Source organism: Diaporthe citri, assembly GCF_014595645.1.
Source record: "Diaporthe citri strain NFHF-8-4 chromosome Unknown scaffold_4, whole genome shotgun sequence".
Lineage (NCBI taxonomy): Eukaryota > Fungi > Ascomycota > Sordariomycetes > Diaporthales > Diaporthaceae > Diaporthe > Diaporthe citri.
The window spans coordinates 2,603,879-2,624,022 of record NW_025064849.1 but is presented as its reverse complement, the minus strand read 5'-3'; the positions used below and the strand labels follow the sequence as shown (position 1 = coordinate 2,624,022).

General features: G+C 54.3%; 10 protein-coding genes across 10 annotated transcripts; 4 read left to right on the top strand and 6 right to left on the bottom strand.

The window, feature by feature from the left end:
* Nucleotides 1-738: 738 nt before the first annotated feature.
* INS49_009880 (uncharacterized protein) lies at nucleotides 739-1,282 on the bottom strand (the record flags this gene model as incomplete). Its single annotated transcript, XM_043170608.1, has 2 exons — nucleotides 739-968; nucleotides 1,033-1,282. The coding sequence occupies 2 exons, from the start codon at nucleotides 1,280-1,282 to the stop codon at nucleotides 739-741; spliced, it is 480 nt and encodes a 159-aa protein (XP_043025173.1).
* Nucleotides 1,283-2,720: 1,438 nt separating this feature from the next.
* Nucleotides 2,721-3,718, top strand: INS49_009879 (uncharacterized protein; the record flags this gene model as incomplete). Its single annotated transcript, XM_043170607.1, has 3 exons — nucleotides 2,721-2,807; nucleotides 2,998-3,326; nucleotides 3,391-3,718. 3 exons carry the CDS (start codon nucleotides 2,721-2,723, stop codon nucleotides 3,716-3,718), a joined length of 744 nt encoding a protein of 247 aa, XP_043025172.1.
* Nucleotides 3,719-4,356: 638 nt separating this feature from the next.
* On the bottom strand, nucleotides 4,357-4,863 carry INS49_009878 (uncharacterized protein; the record flags this gene model as incomplete). Its single annotated transcript, XM_043170606.1, has 1 exon — nucleotides 4,357-4,863. One exon carries the CDS (start codon nucleotides 4,861-4,863, stop codon nucleotides 4,357-4,359), a length of 507 nt encoding a protein of 168 aa, XP_043025171.1.
* Nucleotides 4,864-5,161: 298 nt separating this feature from the next.
* Nucleotides 5,162-6,187, top strand: INS49_009877 (uncharacterized protein; the record flags this gene model as incomplete). The annotated part of the gene is made up of 2 exons (XM_043170605.1): nucleotides 5,162-5,297; nucleotides 5,382-6,187. 2 exons carry the CDS (start codon nucleotides 5,162-5,164, stop codon nucleotides 6,185-6,187), a joined length of 942 nt encoding a protein of 313 aa, XP_043025170.1.
* Nucleotides 6,188-7,534: 1,347 nt separating this feature from the next.
* On the top strand, nucleotides 7,535-8,362 carry INS49_009876 (uncharacterized protein; the record flags this gene model as incomplete). Its single annotated transcript, XM_043170604.1, has 1 exon — nucleotides 7,535-8,362. The coding sequence occupies one exon, from the start codon at nucleotides 7,535-7,537 to the stop codon at nucleotides 8,360-8,362; it is 828 nt and encodes a 275-aa protein (XP_043025169.1).
* Nucleotides 8,363-8,850: 488 nt separating this feature from the next.
* Nucleotides 8,851-9,268, bottom strand: INS49_009875 (uncharacterized protein; the record flags this gene model as incomplete). The annotated part of the gene is made up of 2 exons (XM_043170603.1): nucleotides 8,851-8,855; nucleotides 8,920-9,268. 2 exons carry the CDS (start codon nucleotides 9,266-9,268, stop codon nucleotides 8,851-8,853), a joined length of 354 nt encoding a protein of 117 aa, XP_043025168.1.
* Nucleotides 9,269-10,554: 1,286 nt separating this feature from the next.
* On the bottom strand, nucleotides 10,555-11,538 carry INS49_009874 (uncharacterized protein; the record flags this gene model as incomplete). The annotated part of the gene is made up of 1 exon (XM_043170602.1): nucleotides 10,555-11,538. The coding sequence occupies one exon, from the start codon at nucleotides 11,536-11,538 to the stop codon at nucleotides 10,555-10,557; it is 984 nt and encodes a 327-aa protein (XP_043025167.1).
* A 1,127-nt stretch (nucleotides 11,539-12,665) lies between these two features.
* On the bottom strand, nucleotides 12,666-14,658 carry INS49_009873 (uncharacterized protein; the record flags this gene model as incomplete). Its single annotated transcript, XM_043170601.1, has 4 exons — nucleotides 12,666-12,900; nucleotides 12,958-13,264; nucleotides 13,373-14,132; nucleotides 14,209-14,658. The coding sequence occupies 4 exons, from the start codon at nucleotides 14,656-14,658 to the stop codon at nucleotides 12,666-12,668; spliced, it is 1,752 nt and encodes a 583-aa protein (XP_043025166.1).
* A 2,790-nt stretch (nucleotides 14,659-17,448) lies between these two features.
* INS49_009872 (uncharacterized protein) lies at nucleotides 17,449-18,183 on the top strand (the record flags this gene model as incomplete). The annotated part of the gene is made up of 2 exons (XM_043170600.1): nucleotides 17,449-17,482; nucleotides 17,576-18,183. The coding sequence occupies 2 exons, from the start codon at nucleotides 17,449-17,451 to the stop codon at nucleotides 18,181-18,183; spliced, it is 642 nt and encodes a 213-aa protein (XP_043025165.1).
* Nucleotides 18,184-18,543: 360 nt separating this feature from the next.
* On the bottom strand, nucleotides 18,544-19,991 carry INS49_009871 (uncharacterized protein; the record flags this gene model as incomplete). The annotated part of the gene is made up of 3 exons (XM_043170599.1): nucleotides 18,544-18,863; nucleotides 18,951-19,707; nucleotides 19,797-19,991. 3 exons carry the CDS (start codon nucleotides 19,989-19,991, stop codon nucleotides 18,544-18,546), a joined length of 1,272 nt encoding a protein of 423 aa, XP_043025164.1.
* Nucleotides 19,992-20,144: the final 153 nt, after the last annotated feature.

The following is a 20,144-nucleotide window of genomic DNA, read 5'->3' as shown; positions in this document are numbered from 1 at the left end:
TTAGCTATGCTTATAGGTTTTTATAATAAATATTATAAAAAGTAAAATTAATAAAATAAAGAAATATTAATAAAATAAGTAATATTTAAAAATAAGTTAATAATAATAGTTTAATAGTAAGTAAGTTATAATTATTAAAAGAAAAAAGTTTTTAGTTTCTTTAAGCCTTAAAAGCTAAGGCTTTTTTTATTATTAAGTTCTTTTATATTAGCTAAAAATATAATGCATAACTTATATTTATTAATAATATAGCATTATATTAGCTTTAATAATTATAATAATTACAAGCTTTATTTATTTAATAATTATAATAATTATAAGCTTTATTTATTAATAAAATAAAGCTTTATTAAGTTTTATTAAATCTTAAAGAAGATTTAAAAATAAGTTTATTTTTAATGAAGTTTTATATATAATAAATGCATATTTCTTAAATAGCAATAAATATATATATAAATATTGCAAAAAATGCTACTTAGTTTATTTAATCTTTATAATATTTATTTAGGGAGTTTAATAATATAAGGAGGCTTAAAAAAGCAATTATTGCTATATAGCGCTTATTAATAAGGAGGATATAATTTTTAAATTAGGGAAATCCTTATAGGGTTGCTTCTTTTACCTTATTAATTTATAATGCCTATGATTATTAATTAATATTAGTAGGTTTCTTATATATATAATAATTATATGGGAAGCAATTATGTATTGATATTATTCTATCTAAGTTCTGAGAGGCTACATGCCCCAGAGGGGATAACTAAAGTAGCCTTCCAAGTGCGAGGGTCGTACTTGCCAACAGGTGCTACAGAGCGCTTCGAGGTTCTTGAGCTCATTCTTCGTGTTCCAGCAGGCCAAGCGACCAAACAATGGTCGCAGGAAAGGCGGCATAAGCCCAGTCACCCCGGCGTTCATGACGATACTTTCAAGGGAACTAACAGCGGCGGCAAGATACTCCTCATCACGGCCTGTAATTTTCGTCAGCAATCGTGTCTCACAAGTAGCCACGTCTTGATCTCAGCAGCAACGTACACAGATGTTTCCCAACGACAAATCGGCAGCCGGCCCGGTTGATAATCGTTCGCATCGTATCAAGCAGGTCGACTGTTTTCCAGTTCTCCGTGTCCGCACCGAGCAGCAAGTCGGTCGCATGCTGTATCTCCTCTTGAAAAGGCTTAATGAAAGTCTCCAGGTCTTTCGTGAGCACATGGCGCGCTACGTCGACCGCCCACGTGTCCAGCATGTACTTCTCATGCCCGAGACTATGGCCTAGCTGGAACATCTCGTTGAAGGCTTCCCACATCCCCATCACGCTAGATGGTTGTGATAGCAGCCACTTCATAGAGCTATGCGGGAGAAATATCTCATTTCGAATGCCAAGTGTGGGTACAAGCACCGTGAGCCCTTTTTTGGAGAACTGCCCGAGCATTGAGCATACCGAGTTAATTTGAATGCCGATACTAGAGCAAGATTCCGCACAGATGGCTCTCTGGACTTACCTTGTCCCAGATGTCACGATACAGCGACGAGCAATGAAAGTAGAAAGCCAAACGTGTTTTGATACTGAAGTGCTTATTTTGTGGCTTTTCCCGGATCAGAGATACGTCTTTTGGAAGACTAGTCGCAGCACAAGCTCGGAGAAACAGGCCCAGGACCGTGGCTCCGGCGGCGAGGATGAGTAATCCGTGATCCTGCAGCATCATGAGAGGCGGATTTACCAACGTGAGGATCATTGGAATACCGAGAATAAATGATAGGTGAACCAAGAGCAAATGCAAACTAGTCTCAGAAGTGGAAGATGCCGATCGATGGCTTTTGATCTGTTTCCTAGCATCATGGTCCAGCATCAGAAGGACGAACATCACTGCCATCTTATATCTGTTCTGATGGGTATATCCACATGCCTTAAAGCAGCTCGAATGCTTCATCTGTTCAAGTGATCTCACTTCGCGGGCATATCGTGGTTCATGCTGACGGGCGTTGCTCATTGGAAAAGGTCCCCAACCTGAAGATGCTGAAATACAATTGCGTATTGCAAAAGTGTTGTCAGTAAGCCAAACACAAAGGGAAGGAACACTTCAGCCGGCGTTTGGTAACGCGTTCACAGTTTGGGGACGCCAGGGGGCTGCTCAGTAAGGCAACAGGTCATGTTGCACAGAATGGGCCGGCCGCTGCAGCCACCAACAGGCCCAGTCCTATTCGAGACATATCACCTGCGGCGTATGAGCAAGCTAGGTTCCATTCAGCCTGCCAATTGGGACGTTTTGAGCTGTATTGGAATGTGAGCTGGCTGCGGCACAGCAGAATCATTAACTGCACAAACCCCCCCCCCCAACACTACCTACCCTTCGGCACAACTACAACCTTTTGCTCATGCAGCCTTGAGGCCGAATACATATTTATAAATATCGCCTAGAGACAGTCCCCGTGACGCTCCTCGTGGCTGAAAGCCAAGATCCTTCTCCTCTCACCACCTGTCTTACAACTCAGCCTTACCAGGCCTGTGGTGGCGAAATACACAGCTCAAACATCAAGACGTTAACCGTTTGCACAATGACACTCGCCCTATCAAATAGCGCTACCCGCCCGGTACTGGGCTTCCTCTGCACCGAGGGAGCGTTTCTCGCCGTGTTCGGTCTTGTGATCATCCGTACGGCAGCGCGGTCAATCAACAAACGGATTTCCGGGCTTGTCATTTTATGTGCGAATGCAACTACCATATGGATGGAAAGCCAGGTTTTCCCAGTGTGTCTGAGGAACGAGAGGCCGCACTGGGCCGCTACAGTTGCCTCGCTGCTTTGGGTCCAGTTCCTTAGCGCCTCAGACCTGATTTTGGTTCGCCGAGTTCACGCCGCCCAGATTCTACAGCTCCATGGATCAAACTCGAATATATTACAGGGCATTAGAGCCACGGTCGGTCTCCTGTGGAATATTCGACGGGTTGAAAACCCCTGGCAGGTGCAGGATGTCCCGTCCTCAGCCGGTCTCCAGACATAGACCCGGGCCGGCTTCGTTCTCCGGCGCGTGGCCATTACACTCCTCGCCTACCTATTCGTCGATGCCGTGATCTCGATGCCACCGCCAGAAAAGGCCATGGTGCAAGCAGACAAGGCCGCGCTATTCTCGTTGCAAAGCTTAAGTGCCGGCGACATTGCATTCCGTTCCGGCACGGTCGTTGGATACTGGCTCACGACTGGCATTCTCAACCTCTTCATGAACAATGTGGGTGCCATTGCTGCCGTGACCTTGGGGCTGAACAGTCCCGCCGAGTGCCCGCCCCTCTACGGGTCCTTTTCGGACGCATCCACCATCCGTAGCTTTTGGGGGTGAGTCCCACTTGGCAATCAGCTGTAGGCTGAAGCTGCGTAAAGCTGACAAGACCACTCGCAGTGTTTCCTGGCACCAGATGTTCCGCTGTTTCTTGACCGGCCATGCCAATCTGATCGTCGACCACACCCTCCCATTCGCCTCGCGCCACTCAGCAGTCTCTCGCTACACGCGCCTGGCAATTGCGTTTCTTAATTCTGGTCTGATTCACCACCACGCCGATCAGCTAATGGGTGTGTCAAACGCCGAGAACGGGGCTGTGGTCTTCTTCCTCCTGCACGCTGCCCTCATCATGCCGGAGGATGCCTTTGGGCCTTTAATGATCGCCCTGTTGCCTAGGCGCCACCGCCATGTCATGGGATGGCTTTGGGTGTTTGCCTTCTTCACCTAGTCCAGTCCTGTCTGGATCTATTCCGGCATGAGGCTCGGCATCAGCTGGGCAGCTTTGCTGCCAGTTCGCGTGGTGGGACCATGGATAGAGCGGCTCGTCACAGCTTGACAGGGCAGAGAAATCGCCGGCTTTGCCGATGATTAATGTGGGAAGCTGGTAATGAGTGCGGATTGAGCCGGCCACCCCAACTTCAGCCCTTCAGGTGGGCAGTGAGGCTTATTTCTCGATGTTACGTAGACCATCTCCAGAAAAGAGAGCTTTTCTAAGCCCATGGCTTCGGGCGGTTTCCCCCTCGTCGCTACTTCGTTGCTTGGGATCCAGCTTCCACTGTTCGTCAGGGCCCAGTCCAAGATAGTTGGTGCTCTGGCGAGGAATGGTGCCGGTCGCTTAAAGGATAACGAGAGCTAAGTATTATCCGGCCGATTGTATAAATCGATATTCGAAGCACTAGTACGGGTACGCACCGGCTGTTCTGCTCCCCATATCATTGCTCAGCTGTTGAGAATACCGAGTCGAGTAGGATGCTGTTCGGGTCCGGTAGATGCTCGAGGCCGGGACACAGTCAGGGTCTGCGGCGAGGATCCCGTCTCTGCCCGGTGGGACAGCATTGATAGCATGATACTCTAGGCGTTGTCTCATTATTTCTGAGGCTCATGCCCAGCTTTGGCAACGTTGAGTATTTCATCCTCCAGTCCCTCGACATGGACAAATTGGATGCCCGCCTTCTCCAAGGCTTCCCGCCCCGTGTTGTCCGCAACAAATTTCTTGGGCTCCATGACACCAATATAGACGGTCTTTATGACTCCAGCCAGGCGAAGGATTCTCTCAGCACAGGGCATATTGCCGCTGAGGCGTTTCGAGCATGGTTCCACGGTGGTGTAGAGGGCCAGGTCCTTGGGTAGCACTTGGGCGAGGGACTCCTCGGGCACGCCATGGGCCTCTGCCAATTTGATCAGACAGCACTGTTCTGCATGTGTATTCCCTTCCAGCTCCAAGGTGTATCCGTGTGCCAGGATCTCGTTGGTGGATTGGTCAACCACCACTGCTCCGACCCTATAGTTTGTAGGCTTGGGAGGAGACTTCCTTGCCAGGCTGAGCGCAAGTTCCATGTAGGCACGGTGGTCATTCGACTTGATCTCAGACATGGTGGCGATTTTTGCCAGAAGATGTGCAGGAGCTTGGGTATCTTCTGGACCTGCACTGGGGATGACACGCAGTTGAACACTGATTGAGGCTCTGCAGGCGGTCTACTGGGAAGCTGCAAGCCTGGATTCGCTGCCGAGCTCGGGCAAAGGCACAGCAGCTCCCCCACCTTTTGACGTACAGCAGCTCCACTCCCATTTGGACCCTGGGCCGCAGCGCAGCGCGTCGAGTCGCGTCTCCCAACGGCCTGGACTCCAAGCCTTCTACAACCACATACTGCCCAAACATTCGTGATCCAAAATGTCTGACAGCGAAGATAACATGACACCCGAGCCACCGGTGATTGACCCTTATGAGGTGCTCGGCCTCGAGCGTACCGCGACACCTGACCAAATTAAGAAAGCCTACCGCAAGGCTTCCCTCAAGACTCATCCTGGTAAGTCGAGTCAATCACTGCCGAGCTACACTCGAGGCATACTCTTATACCTGGTGATACTCACCATCCAATCCCACCAAACAGACAAGGTCCCCGAAGACCAAAAAGACGAAGCCACGACCGCCTTCCAAAGCATCGCCTTCGCCTACGCCATCCTCTCCGACCCAGCCCGGCGCAAACGCTACGACGCAACCGGCTCCACCTCCGAATCCATAGTCGACTCAGAAGGCTTCAACTGGTCCGACTTCTACCGCGAACAGTTTGCCGAGGCCATAAGCGAAGATGCCATCAACAAGTTCGCCGCCAAGTACAAGGGGAGCGACGAGGAGAAGGACGACGTCCTCATCGCATACGAACAGCACAAGGGCGACATGGACGCCATCTACGAGACAGTCATGCTGAGCGACGTCCTGGCAGACGACGAGCGCTTCCGGCGCATCATCGACGAGGCCATCGAGAGCGGCGACGTCAAGGGGTACAAGGCCTACACCAAGGAGACCGCTAAGTCCAAGCAGGCACGGGTGAAAGCCGCACAAGGCGAGGCCCGCGAGGCGGAGGACTACGCGAAGGAGCTGGGCGTGCATGAAAAGCTGTTTGGCGACAAGAAGGGCGCCAAGGGCAAGGGCAGGTCGAAGGGCAAGGAGAACCCGGAAGACGCACTGGCGGCCCTGATAAGCAGCAGGCAGAAGGACCGCGGCGAGGATTTCTTCGACCACCTGGCGGAGAAGTACGGTGCTGGGTCGGCCAAGAAGTCGGCCAAGGGGAAGAAGAAGAAGGCCGTCGAGGAGGAGCCTGACGAGGCGGCTTTCCAGGCCGCCGCTGCGAGACTTGGCAAGAAGAAGGCCTCTGAGGACCCTGCGCCGAAAGCATCTAAGAAATTGAGGCACTAAGGTGTGTCTCTAGTCATGGTCATGAACATTCCGGTCTGGCGTTCAGGGTCTGAGGGTATGAAATGATAATTGGGACTTTCTGGATCGACAGGAGATGGTCTGGGCGTGAAAGGCATTGATAGATATTCTGAGAGTGTAGGCAATGATATCCAACGTATTCAGTACGGCTCATCCATTCTTACTCGCCGATGCTAGGCTCACGAGTCAAGCTCATACACCCATTGTACTCTGGGAAATAGCAGCGAGCAAGAATTCGGAAGGAAAGCGGATGGTAATGTTTTCGACGCATACGGCACAAATCTGCTTGATGTCAATTTAGAATTCACCATTCATACTCTATTTCTTTTAATATATCCCCTTATCGGCCCCTTCAACCGTCTCAAATCATTCAACCACCTCAGTAAATAAACGAGCACGCGCACCAGGAACAAGAACACCAGGCGTAGCACTTAAGAAACAAAGCCCCTCCTAAATATGCTAAAGTTAATATATTACAGTCTATTATATGTCCCTCTTGGCGGCGTAGAAATACTAGAAACGTCCTGTGGGAATTAGAATATATCCAGAACGATGTACGGTAGCTGGACCTCGGGTACGGAGGGCTTCCTTGGGATCAGGAGACGTGGTGTGACCTGACCATTTTTCCCTCTGCCACATGTGCTTCTGCTTCAGCACTAGGCCAAATGCTCTTCGGCCTTCCTTCCCACTTGGCATGTCCACCGCTAATGTCTTGGGGACTGGGTCCCTGATATATGCGTGGGGTTTCTTGGCGTGTGCAATGATTGCACACGCCATGAGCTCCTCCAGTTGATTATGGATGGATTCTGAGGCTGGCGAGTGTTAGTATCTCGGCTGCTCACTTTGGCTGTCTTCGAATGCGACATGCTTGTACCTGTGAGAACTTTGCTGGGGTCGTGTTGGCTTTATTGATAATGGTTAGAAGCTTGCAGAAGTGGGCCTCGTCAGCATTGCATTACACAAACTCTGGGCAATTATGGATCACATCAGCACTGAGATGATTGAGGAAGGAGGGCATCCCGCAATGTGACAACTCGTCATAGCAGTCGAAAAGGGGCCTTGAAAGATTGTGTAACAGATCTCGCTGCAACTAGGCTACTTACACATTGTAGGTCCTGAAGTTGACTGCCATGCATACTGGGTATCTGACAGCATATCGGACGGTTATGTTGACCCGATATGTGTAAAGTCGCCGAACTCAACATTCGACCGAGCATCACGCCACGACGATCCAACATGCCACATAAAAAGAGGACTACAGGTATTCCGAAGCTAATTCTCTTTCTGAATTAGATACCAACACTTTTACAAACTTGCTGAGTTGCCAAGATGAGAGTCTTCATTGTTTTCGCTCACCCAGAGCCGCAGTCACTTGGCGGATCCCTCCTCCGAGCCACAGTGGAAGAACTAGAAGCGCAGGGCCATGAGTTCAAGGTCTCTGACCTGTACGCCATGCACTGGAAAAGCCAGGTCGACCGCTACGACTTCCCCAAGCTCCCAGCCGACGCCCGTCTGAGGGTGGCCTACGCGTCGGGCGAGGCGACCTTCTCGGGTACGCTCACGGACGACGTGAAGCGCGAGCAAGAAAAGCTCATGTGGGCCGACACCGTCATCCTGCAGTTCCCGCTGTGGTGGTACTCCATGCCCGCCATCCTGAAGGGCTGGGTCGACAGGGTTTACTCGTTGGGCTTCGCGTACGGCATCGGCGAGCACAACGACAAGCGGTGGGGGGACAGGTACGGGGAGGGGAAGATGCTGGGGAAGCGCGCCATAGTGCTCGTGACGGTTGGGGGCTGGAAGGAGCACTACTCGCCTCGAGGGATCTGTGGACCCATCGACGATCTTCTCTTCCCCATAACCCATGGGACCCTGCACTACGTCGGCTTCGAGGTCTTGCCGTCCTTCGTCGTGTATCAGTCTGACCGAGCAGACGAAGCGGCTTTTAATGCAGCGGCCGACGAGCTTCGTCAGAGGCTGCGAAAGCTTTCCACGATGCAGCCTATTCCATTTCGTCCCCAGAACGGTGGAGAGTATGAGTTGCCAACTTTGGTCTTGAAACCAGAGGTGGAGGCAGCTTCTGAGTCGGGATTCTCCGTACACATTCGGCCTTCTAAAGATGCACAGGACCCTAAGCAATCGCACGAACATGTCCTCTGAATATCAATGGTATTTTCCCGGGCCATATGGATTGCAAGTCCGCTGGACTGCTTCGTGTGCACAAGTATCATCTGATGTTCAATATACCAAGGTCGATATGACGGATCCAAGCTCTGCTGTTTTGGGCACTCCTTATGTCATTGTCCTGGTACAAGACAGTCTTTGTCGACGTTGATACCAGCATTGGTCCTAATGATAACGCCATGCGCTGTCTCCAGCCGGCACTCGTAGCATTCCGCAAGTCCATCATGTCCCCACAGCCCGCTCGGCCAGTCTTGCAGTAATTCCATACAAAGCCATTTTGATAAAGCTTGGAACATGTCCAATTTCAAGTGTTGTCAAATCACATCAGCCTGCCGGCTCAGACTGGGAAAAGTCGACATCATCCTCCCTTCCAAATCCGGTTCATAATCCCGACCCCAGCAGAATATGCTCCCTCGCTGTCCCAAGCCTCAACTCCGTATGAAAACAAGCCAAAGAAGAATTGTTCATGCTATAGAAAAGAGCTCAGTTAGTGCCCGGCAGAAGACCGTGTCTTGTCTTGGTCTCCAACTTACGGATGATATTGCTGGCCCCAGAAATATCAGAGCAGACAACCTGCTTGTTGCTGTTCAGCTGGCAGGTGAGCTCGCCGCTGTCGACCTCGGCCTGCGTCTTGGCGCTGAAGCCCTTTGTGACATCGTCACCGGCCTGCGTGGCGCCGCTTGCCGCAGCCGCGGCATCGCCTTCGCTCTGGCCTCCTGCGTCTGAGCCACCTTGCTTGAAGCTGTCGAAGAACGCGTCTACGGCAGAGGTCTCCCCGTCGTCTTTGTTGTTGTTGCCGCCGTTTCTCTTCTGGGGTGCTGCTTGGCCCAGGGCGGACAGGACCGTCAGGGTGAGGAGGCCGAGGTTCTTGGACATCTGCATGGTTGTTGATTGTGGTGGTGAGAAATGTATAAGTGAGTCAAGTATGGTCGTCCTGCGAGCAAATGGATCCTTTGGATATGATTAAAATGGTATAGTGCAATGTAAGCTAATCAATTGTGACGAACAGACTGGTGACAATGCGCGGTTGTATAGTTACGCCTCTATATACAACGCGACTTCCCCCTTACTTGAGGTCCAAGCCGTTGTCTGCTGATTGTGTCTGATGTCGCAGAACCTTTGAGAAATGTAACTTTCCTGAGTCTGATTACAAGCCTGCCCTGGCCAGCATCGGCCGGTCGTGAAGCTTGGCGCGGCTGACACGGAGGAACTTGAGACCAGGAGATTCACTGAAACGGTCCTCCCTCCCCTTGGCTCGCTGCAGTCCTACGATACGAGTGGATCCTTCTCGAACATCCATCTGGAACTCGAACCAGATAGAAATACTGTCAGAGTTCAGGTGAAAGCTCCAGCAGAGCACGCGTCCCTGTCAGCACGTCCCAAAAGGATGGATGAGGCTCAATGCGACCTGACGAAAGCCTGGGCTTTGTCGATCAAACGTGCCATATAAGCATATTTCGGGGATGTGCAGCGCGACAGGAGGATCTGCATTATCATCTTTGGCTTACACAAGAAAACTTTCCCAGAAGCCACCTGTAGTAGTTGACACAGGGATTTAGGGAGACAATAGAGAAGCAAAGCCTTCAGACGCAATGGAGAGGTCGATCTACATACTAGTAGAATGGTCAACGTCCAAACTACTGTTGGTAAAGAGACTCCGTAATGAACTCTCAATGGGTACGAGACGGTACGGAGTCCATATTCTGGCCTGGCTTCAGGACTTAATTCAGGTTCAACAAAACATAGACGCTGTGTTTCACCGTGCCTCAACTTTTGTCAGGGTTTTCTTTGAATCAATTGCCCTTTTGGTTCCCTCGAATCACCTTACAAACGTTTCAACCCCTATAGGGATCCTGGTTCACCCTGGGAAGGATGAGCCCCGGCACAGCCGAGTCTTGCCTCCAGGAAGTTGTGAAGGGCAACAATTTCCGCAGGGCTGGAAGAGAGCACATTTGTAAGAAAGAGGTGGGTTCAAAAACCGACACGATGGTTGCTAAGCTCAATGGCATGTATTGTATTTCTTCGCACCTTTGGCGCGCTGTAAGTACAGCACAATACATGGGCAATCGAAAACAAGACTTCTAACACGCATTTTCATCATTCGCCATTTGATATCAGCCGAAGCACAATCAGGCAACGTAGTCACCGACCGCTCCCCCAGCACCCGTTCACTTCTTAATCTGAGCCTCCCAGTTGTACTGCGGGTCAAACCCCAGCTCCTTCCTCGCCTTCTCGATGCTCAACAGCGAGTCTCTCTCGCCCGCCGTGGGCGTGTACTTGATATTCGGGAAGCAAGCCTTAACCAGGTCCTCGTTCTTCGTCCGCATGCAGGTATCAGCAGCAGCAATAAGGTACTGGTGGTGTCCCACGCCCGCGAGCTCAAGGCTCTTCGCCACGGCCTGCGCCCCGTCCCGCGCATCAATATATCCCCACGCATTCCAACTCCTCTTGGACGGGTCATCCTGCCAGCCCTCGAAGTCGGCGTAGTCCGCCGGCGCCATGACATTACTAAACCGCAGCGACACGACCTTCAGGTCCGGGTCCCACCGCGCGTACTGCTCCGCGAGCACCTCGCCGACGAGCTTGCTGAGCGAGTACGCGCTCTCCGGGCGGCGCTCGTGGTCCTCGGTGACGGGCAAGCTGGCCGGCTCGTGGCCATGTCCGTCCTCGGCGAGCGGGATGCCGATAAGGGTCTCGCTGCTGGCCAGGACGACGTTCTGGACACCGAGCTTGCGGGCCGCCTCGAGGACGTTGTACGTGCTCATGGTGTTTGTGCGGAACTGCCTGCTCGAGTTCGTCTGGCCGGGGCTCGGCAGCGCCGCGAGGTGCACGACGGCGTCGACGCCGGGCCCGCCCACGCTGCCATACGCCATGTCGGTCGAGATGAAGGTCTCGAGCACGGCGCCCATGTCCTCCAGGTCCACCTCCACGAGGCGGTACGCCCCGCCCAGCCCGGACTTGCCGTCCTCGGATGCTGTCGGTGGACGCCTTACGTCCACCGAGATCACCTCCCACGACTCCGAGAGCAGGTTCACCACGGCGCGGCCGAGTTTTCCTGAGCCGCCTGTGACGATCACGCGCTTTCGGCGGGGTCGTGCGATCTCACCCAAGGCGCGGGTCTTGTCAAAGAGGGGGGCGCGAGAGGCTGGCATCTTGAGATGTATGTTGTAGGGGTCAATGCTGCGGGTGTGGTGTTGCTTGTGCTGAATGAGACCAATTCGTAGCTAACGTGATGACACAGTGCAGTCAAGAACTTAGATACATAGGATTGGAGACTGGAAGCGGACAAGACATTGCACATTGCCTTGCTCCAAATATATGGCAGCTAGATATAGCACCGTGGGGAGGCGGCGACCACAGACGTCACATCCCAACACTAAACTGAAGGACCAGGCAAAACGAATTGCCGAATCACCTTCCGGCAGATCTCCGATGCTATTTCCAAGGTATTCAGCGTTGCAGCTCTGTACCAGCCGCTGCCCGGGATTTTGGTTGGTTTTGAAAGGGAACGTCGTCATAGACTAGAATAAGATCGCCGGTAGCAACACGGCGGGAGCTCCCCAGGGATGACCGTTCTCCGGCTCGGGGGGTGTGGCGGCAGCATCGTGGGGCCAGACTTGGCGTCAACGAACAGTACCTGTGCACAGGGCTGTCAGAAGTCTGGGGAGAAGGTGGTCTGCCTGGTTGTTTCTTTCGAGGATGTCATTTCAAGCACCATTTCCAGTGGTGCCATGGTCACCGCTTGGGTGGCATTCCAGGTTTCGAGACTTCACTCAAGCCAATGTTGGCTGTTGCGAGACCTGACCTCGTCACAATGCCAAAAAAAAAAAAAAAAAAAAAAAAAAAAAAAGGTGTGTAAAAGTAATTGATGTGAGAGTGTACAGTGGGTGGAATCAATCAAACATTCGACCATCAGATATTGCACTGACTGAACAGCTCAAACTCGTCGCAACCTGAAGACGGCTATCCTTGGACTCGTCTCCCAGCACAGCTTTCTCAGCGAGCGTTACGCCTCGTGACCCGGTCGGCCCTTCGCCAGGCTGATATCCATCAATGCTAGGTGGGCAGGAGCCTCAAACCCTGTAATTGAACAACGCCGATCCGATAGTTAAAACCAAAACCATCCCCCTTTTAAAACCCTCCTTGGGTATTGCGAATTACCGTTGCGCCATTCTGGCAAGAGCCGTCCAACCAATGCCACTCCATCCGAGCTTTGTCTGCCGGTTTAATGCGAGTGCTTGCGTGTCCGAGGATATTCTAGGGACGCCGATCAAGTCCATCAAGTGGAGAGTTGCTCGGCGGCCTGTGGCTCAAGTTTGAGTCTTTCCTCCGGGCAGCCTTCTTCCATTTCCTTGTCTGTCTTGCCCAAGTACTTCTGCATCACCTTCTTGAATGTCGACTCGTCAACGACTGCACCGGAGCCTGAGCACTTGGCTTTCTTCTGGAGATCAGAGCACAGGCCATCGAGATCGAAGTCACCATTCTGAACCTTCGGGCAGCTCTGCAATTTCTCCCTGTAGACATTGTTAGATATTGCAATGTGAGTGCTGGGGGTCCCTGCGTCAACATACCATATCTTATTGCAAGTCAGGAGCTGACCATCTGTAGTCTGAACAAGCTCGGTCGCATCGTCGTTCTTCGCTGCATCGATTCGTGACATGAGATCATCTTTCTTTTGCGCAGGACTAGGTGCGAAGTATGGCGTCGTGAAGTCAACGTCAAAAGCATCGTTGAAGAAGGTGTCATCAAACCCGGTGCCTAGTATATTCTCCTGGGGCTCACGGTAGCCGCCGAACAGCTGTGGATCAAACTGGAAGTTGTTGGTTGACGACATGAAGTTCATGTCATTCACGTCGAAATTGGCGAATTGGCTAAAGTCTGGTATTTGTTAGCCTCGCTACAAGACGCGGGATGGTCGAGTCTCCTGGGAGTTGCTCTGCTGCGTCTCGCTTGAGACCCAGCATAATGTATATGATCATCTCTCACCTTGGTTGATGTTGCCGAGGGGATGCTTCTCCTCACCAATGGTGGTAAGTGTGTCAACTGGCTTGAAGCCCATCGGAGACTGAGTGAACGGCTCAGGAGAGGTCCCGCAAGAGGAGCTCGGACCCCCATGGGAGTTTGATGAGGCAGAGGGTGACGAGGTTGTAGTTGCCGCACCGCTGTTGCTGGACTCTGCCCTACCACGGGCCGCAGACGCCACATTATTGTTGGTCAAGGGAGGACTGAAGATTCCGGAGAAGTTGGCCAGGTCCTCCTTGGCCTGAGTATCAAGGCCATTCGTCGACTTCGAGCCCGTCGAGCCGTGGCGTGCAGACTGGGCCAAGGGGCTGGTCTGGTCGCTAGGGCTGCGGGTGTTGCGAGGTGACTGTGAGTTGGATGTCCGACCGTTCATGGAGGTCTGGTTGGACGCGGTTGGCGTAGGACCAGGGAGCTGGCCAAACTTGGGGAACTCGAACTGGAAGTTGACGTCGTTCAAGTTGTTGATGACGGCGTGGCCGAACGTAGGTCGTTGACCGCCAGACATGCTAGAGGCACGGTTGTTCACCATCACAGAAAGCCTCTTCTTATACTCGCTCAACTCGCTGGTCATCTTCTCAACCTGGGCACGCAGGACGCTGTTCTCATGGTTGGATTGCGCCGACGCCTTTTCCAACTCCTCGACCTTGGTCTCAAGGTTCTTGAGGTGCTGTTCCTTGCGCTCTCGGAATGCGCGCTGCGCAGCCCTGTTCTGCGCTTTGCGCTTCTAGACAGTCGAGCGTTGTTAGTATGTGGCAAGTGGAGAAGTGGTTTGCATTTGCATTGCGCGTGGCCGGACTCACCGAGGTAGGCTCAGTGGTAAGAGGCTTGCGTCCGGGTTTCTTAGAAACCTTCTCTCCAGTTTCCTGCCTCTTGGCATCGCCTCCGTCATCCTCGTTCTCATCGTCGGGGTGGCTCCTCTTCTCGGTCTCATTATTCTCGGAGCCGGACTTGTCACTGCCGGCCGATCCGGGCAGGTCTCCAATCATCTTAGCGTTGGACCCATCGCCAAAGCTGAAATCAAAGCTGGTGTCGCCGTTGATGTCATAGTCGTAGTCAAGGAAAGGACTTGTATCGAAGCCATTGATGTCAGTCTTCTGGGTCGGGGAGTTGCCAAACGAGGCCGGGGACATGTGCAGGTTGCCAGCCATTGGGGAGGCCATGGGCTGCTTGTTGGAGTTGAGGGCAGCGAAGAGCAGACTCTGCTGCTGAGGGGTGAGTACAAAGTCGTGCGGGTTTCCCGTGGAGGCCATCGTGAACGTGAGCTGTGAACGACGGTGACGAGAGCCAGCTCAGGGTGAGGTTAGATTTGGTTGGGCGGGGTGGAGTAGGGAGTCGAGATAACTGCTGGTGAAGTGGTCGTCTTTCCCCGTTCTCTGGTTTGGGGTTAGAAATTCGCCACTGGCGTGCCACAGCAGTCTGGACTCTGGGCTTGGCTCCGGCGCAGGGCGCAAGTGATATGGGATTTGACACTGTAGGACGGTCCGCAGTGAGGAGAGTGGTCAGGGCGCTCCGGTCAGGCAGTCGACGTCGAAAACCTGCCAGGGGCGTATGATGTTGTCCAGTCGAGAGAAATTCCCTGACAGGCGATGGGAGTCGTGTCTGAGAGAATGACGTGGAAGTGATACTGAGGGAAAGAGAATACGAAAAGGTGGGCACGGTTGAACCGGTGAACAAAGTACTGCGCCAGGAGCGTAAACGGAGGAGAGATTGGACGGTCAGCGCGAACGGAGGAGCTCCCCGTGCGGTAGGCGGCGTGATGTGACGGGCTGCCAGAGACGGAGCGGTCCAGGCCCAGGCGTAGGACGCAGGACTCAGAAACGGATACAGGATACAAGGTCAGACGGGCTGACGAGATACAGGTAGTGGTCGTAATTCACAGTCGATCCAAACCGGGTCAAGTTGTTGTCCGAGCAGGGTCCATCTGCGGATGCAGGTGTAGCGCAGGCGCAGGTGGAAGTGGGAATGCGATGGGGATGGGAAGGGGGAGAGGCGAAAGTCTGCCCGAGGCTCTCTCTCTCTCTCTCTCTCTCACACACACACACACACACAGTCCTAGCTGACCGTGGGGGACGGTACGGTGAGACGAGATGTGTCAAGTTGATGTCCGTTGCCAATGGCAGCTGCTGACGCTGTGGGCAACTAGAAGTTTCCTTTTCGCTGGGGCCGTTGGGACGTGGACACAGTACACAAGAACATAAGAACTAGGTAAGGGCAGGATTCAGGAGGATCGGTTTGACTGATCGCATTGGGTTGAATACTTGGGGGTGGACGGCGGGGATTGAAGGAGACGGAGGCTGGCTCCCCTCCCCTCCTTCTGGCTCCGTCTGGATGGAGGGGCGTGGAAGCCGATGTTGAATTTGTCAGCACCGTGTCTATGCGATGGGGAGATACAAAGACCACATGCGACCCGTCGCCTGACGACACGGCCCAGTCCCAGGGTCGCTCTGCCTCTGGGGCCTGCGGCCTGCGGCTTTTGGGCTTGGGGCTTCGGGCTTGGGGCTTCGGGCCTGGCTCCTGGGCTTGATGCTCGATGCTTGGGAGTATCACCCTTGCCGTGCAGGGCATGGTGGGACCTCAGAGTACCCAGTAACAACAGCTAACCCGGGGGCCTAGCGAAAGAATCTGTGCCCTTCCTGCCTTCCAGGACGGGGCAACCTTGATTCCATACGGCCCAGACAGCCCAAGCAGGACTGCCTGCATATAGTAGTCGGCTTATCCAGCCTATTCTGCTCCCGGTATGACTCCCAACCACCACACTCCCCAGTCTTGCTGCAGCAGCGCCGGCTGTGAGAGGCAGACGCGGAAGGATCGCCACCCATCATTCGCCTCATCCCTCACTGCCTGCAGTTGCTCCCGCGCTTGGCAGATGTGAAGATGCGTATGCCACGGTGCGCGTTGCGCGAGAGGACGCCAGTATCCGAGTGCCTGGAGTCAGATGGATCTGCGGACGTACCGTCCGTTCTAGACTATACCGTCCTAAACCCTTTTTGCCATCCGCTCGTCTTTAGGAGTTAAGTCTTCAACTCCGAACGGCCAGCCAGCCCAGTCCATGCTCATGTTACCCCTCAGATGTCTCCTTGTTTTCGGTCCTCCCCGTCGACGCTGGCTCGGATCCCTTTCGAGTACTGTTGTGCGTATTTGTTCACCCGCCCCACGGTCGTCAAGGCCGACCGTCGTGACAGAATGACTTACTACCTGACTCTGACGGTGCCCGGTAGTACTGAACTATGCAGTGCCCAGCCGTTGGTAAGACTCCAGGAATAGCGCCGTCCCGGACGGTCGGGACCCCCGGACGGTCAATCTCGGACTCGGACCTGGATCTCTCCGTCGGCGATGGTCGTGTGGGGGGCAGTCATGAGCAAAGCAACCGACGTCTGCAGGTGTCCCTGGCAGGATGCATCCCCATGAAAGCTTTGCCCATCCTGAAAATCCCATATCCCATGTGGTGCATTTCTAGCCCAAGGCTGCCATTGTTCACAGTCTAGTCCAGCATCCAGCATGAACGGCACTTTTCGAGGCCGAGGCCGAAACCGTAAAACGTGATTGTTTGGCAGACAGTCAAACAGTAGGCTACCTAGGTATGGTAGACTGGAGTATAGTCTGCTGTAGTGCATCGTCCAGCACCATCTAGTGGTGCAATTGTCGCCGGCAGGGCGTGATACTCGGTATGAGGTCATCCGTACCAAGCGCTGTGGTCCCCTGAAATATTTTCCCAATTGGCACCGACTTCCGGGCTAGGCAGTGGTGCGAACTTTTGACTGTGCCCCGATAAGAGGACAAGGCTTATCGCAGAGGGGTAGGGATTCGGGCCTGGGCCTGGGGGTGTGGGAGCAGGGACAAGCTTGTGAAATTTTTAAAGTGCTAGATTCAAATGTTGCTTGTCAACATCGCCGCCCACCTTTGACGCCGACTTGAGATCCCAATCTAGCTGTGATACCGTATTTCCTGACAGCTCCTACCTCTCTCGAAACGGTCTCCTATATTCCGCCAGTTTCGCCTCGAGCGGTTCCTCGAGCGCCAGCCAGCGCCCGTTACCCACAATGGCGTCCAGCGCAACAGCCGAGGCGTCCACAGGTCCGTCGCAAGCCCACAGCTCTGGCACGACCCGGCTTCACCCCTCCCCAGAAGAGTACACGCCCAGCTGACCAACTCGCGCAACCCAAACAGACAACCGCCAGTCCCGCTTCGAGCAAGGCGTAGCCCTCTCCCTGAACCTCTGGCCGGCCCTCACCCTTGCCGTGCAGAACAACTGGGGCGGCCCAGACTCAGCCGACAAGCGCGACTGGTTCGCCGGCGAGGTCGCCAGCCAGTTCCCCCCCTTCTCGAACTCCAACGCCGCCACGGCCAACGGCACCACCTCTGCCCAACAACCACAGGGGGACCAGGAGGAGCCCGACGCCGAGTACCTGGAGGAGCTGATCCTGCAGGTGATGCTGGACGAGTTCGAGGTCAACGTCGACGACGACACCGCCTTCGACGTGGCCACCGAGATCGTCCGGCTTCGCGGCCAGTGCGCGCGCGGCAACTTCGAGGAGGTCGACCGCCTGCTGGAGCGCTGGCAGTCCCGCAAGGGTGAGAAGGTCCACTTCAAGCATGGCGAGGACCAGGACGGCGAGACGGACTGGGAGGATGACGACGACGATGAAGACAACGACGGGTCGGACGACGACATGGACGAGGCTCCTCCACTAGTCGAGACTGCGGCGCCTAAGAAGGAGAAAGCGCCGCCCGAGATCGACGACGACGGCTTCACCAAGGTCACCAGGAAGAGGTGAGTATTCGGAATCCTGGCGCCGGGGGGCTTTCTGGAAACGTGTGGATTGGGAAACGACACGACTACCTACAACTACAAGAAGGGCAAGGCTGCGACATTATTCAAAATGTGGAAAAGTGATCTTGATACCCTGCGATTAGGTCGTCGCGCCGGACTACAGGAAGAGAGAAAGAAATATGACCAAGACCTCGGGAAGACCGGTTAAGTGCTGCCCACCGTGGCGTCGTCACCTCAATAACGCCATGACTCCTCCAACCCAGAGGATGAGACGAAATACCACGCACAAGCCACAGCTATCTCTGCAGCAGCGGCGGAAAACAACGAGGTCCCAATAGAGACAAAAACCAAACAGTACCAACGATTACTCCCAGTCCTCGTCGCTGTCATCGTCAGCTTTGCGGCCTTCCCGGGGGCTGTTGGGTGCGTTGCTCGGGACGCCAGACGCGGCCCCGACCATGTCATAGCTTGTCTCGCTGTCGGGCTGCGACCTCTCGTCGTTGGACTTGCGGGACTCGTTCGGCTTCAGGAGCGTGGACGGCTTCTCGGCAGACTTGGTGGGAGGGTGGATTGTGGTGGAGGACCCCGTGGAGCCGGGCCTCTTGGGCTCGTCGGACTTGCTTGGGCCGGCGGCCTCGTCGTCCGAGTCCTCGTCCCAGCCGACTTCCTCCTCGGCAGATGCGGCTGGTCGCAGGTTTCGTTAGCATAGATGATAACGCAACAACAATACAACGTATTGTAATGAAAATGAGGGGGAGATCCAGCACAAACCCTTCAAGAGCTCCTTCCTCCTCGCCTCCGCGAGGTCAATGCCGTGCCTCAGGAAGTAGTATCTCTTCCAGAAGTCCTCGTACGGTATCGTCTCGGGCACGAGCTTCTCCATCGTCGCCCGCAGCTCCGGGTACTTCTCCAGGTCCCTGCTGATGTCCTCAGTCTTGCCCTTGATGTCGAACTCGGCGCCCCACGTGTCCCAGTCGCCCGTCGCCGGGTTCTTGGTGAAGCTCTCGGTCGACGTGTGGATGACGTGCAGCTGCGCGTCGAACCGGCTCGTGTGGATGACCCTCTTGCCCGCGGCGTCCTTGCTCTCGAACAGCACCGTGCTGTCGCCGCCGCCCTGCCCGTTGTTGCCGCTGTTGTTGTTGCCGTCGCCCGAGGGCGGCGCGATGCTCACCGCGTCCCGCAGGAACGCGCTGATATTGGTGCCGAACCGCAGCAGCGCCTCGTCCGCCGCATCCTCGGCCCTCTGGATGTCCTTGAGCCGCTTGGCGGCCTCGGACCGCAGCCGCGAGAGCACGTTCTCGGACTCCGTGATGGCCTCGTCCGTCGTCAGCTCCTTGGCCTTCTCGCCGGTGCTCGATTCGCCCTGCTGCTGCTGCTGCCCATCCGCGGCCCCCGCCTCGGCCCCGCCGGCCAGCGACAGGCCCCTTGTCCGGCTGATGACGGCGTTGGTCAGCCCCGTGAACCCGCGTTGGGCCTCGCTCCCCACCGCGGTGAGTTCCTTCTGTGCTCCCTGGTACACGGTTTCGCCCTGTGGTTTTGAATGGCATGTCAGATCCCCAAATCTCTTTCCAGCACGCGCTCCCTCCCTCGGGTCTGTCCCCTCCCCACAAGACGTACCTGCTTGACCACATTCCCGAAGAATCCGCCTAGCTTCGCGCCCCAGGGGCTCGCAGAGAAGGCCTTGTAAGCATCCTGAAACTCGGCGTTCAGGCTGTTCTGCGTCTGCTCGGCGCTTCCGCTGGCATTTTTGCGCTTGCCGTCCTCCTCCTTGGGCAGCGACTCCTCGACGATGTGGTCGTAGGCCAGATCCATCTCGATCGTTGTGTTCGGCGGTCGTCCGAGGGCCGGATGTTGCTCTCTTGCTGTTCCCCTTTGGCTATCCGGGGCCAGTGACTTCTTGATTGATGCTACTGAGTGGATTTGATAGTGTAGTTGTGGTCTGGTAAGTGCTAGGAGAGCACGTCG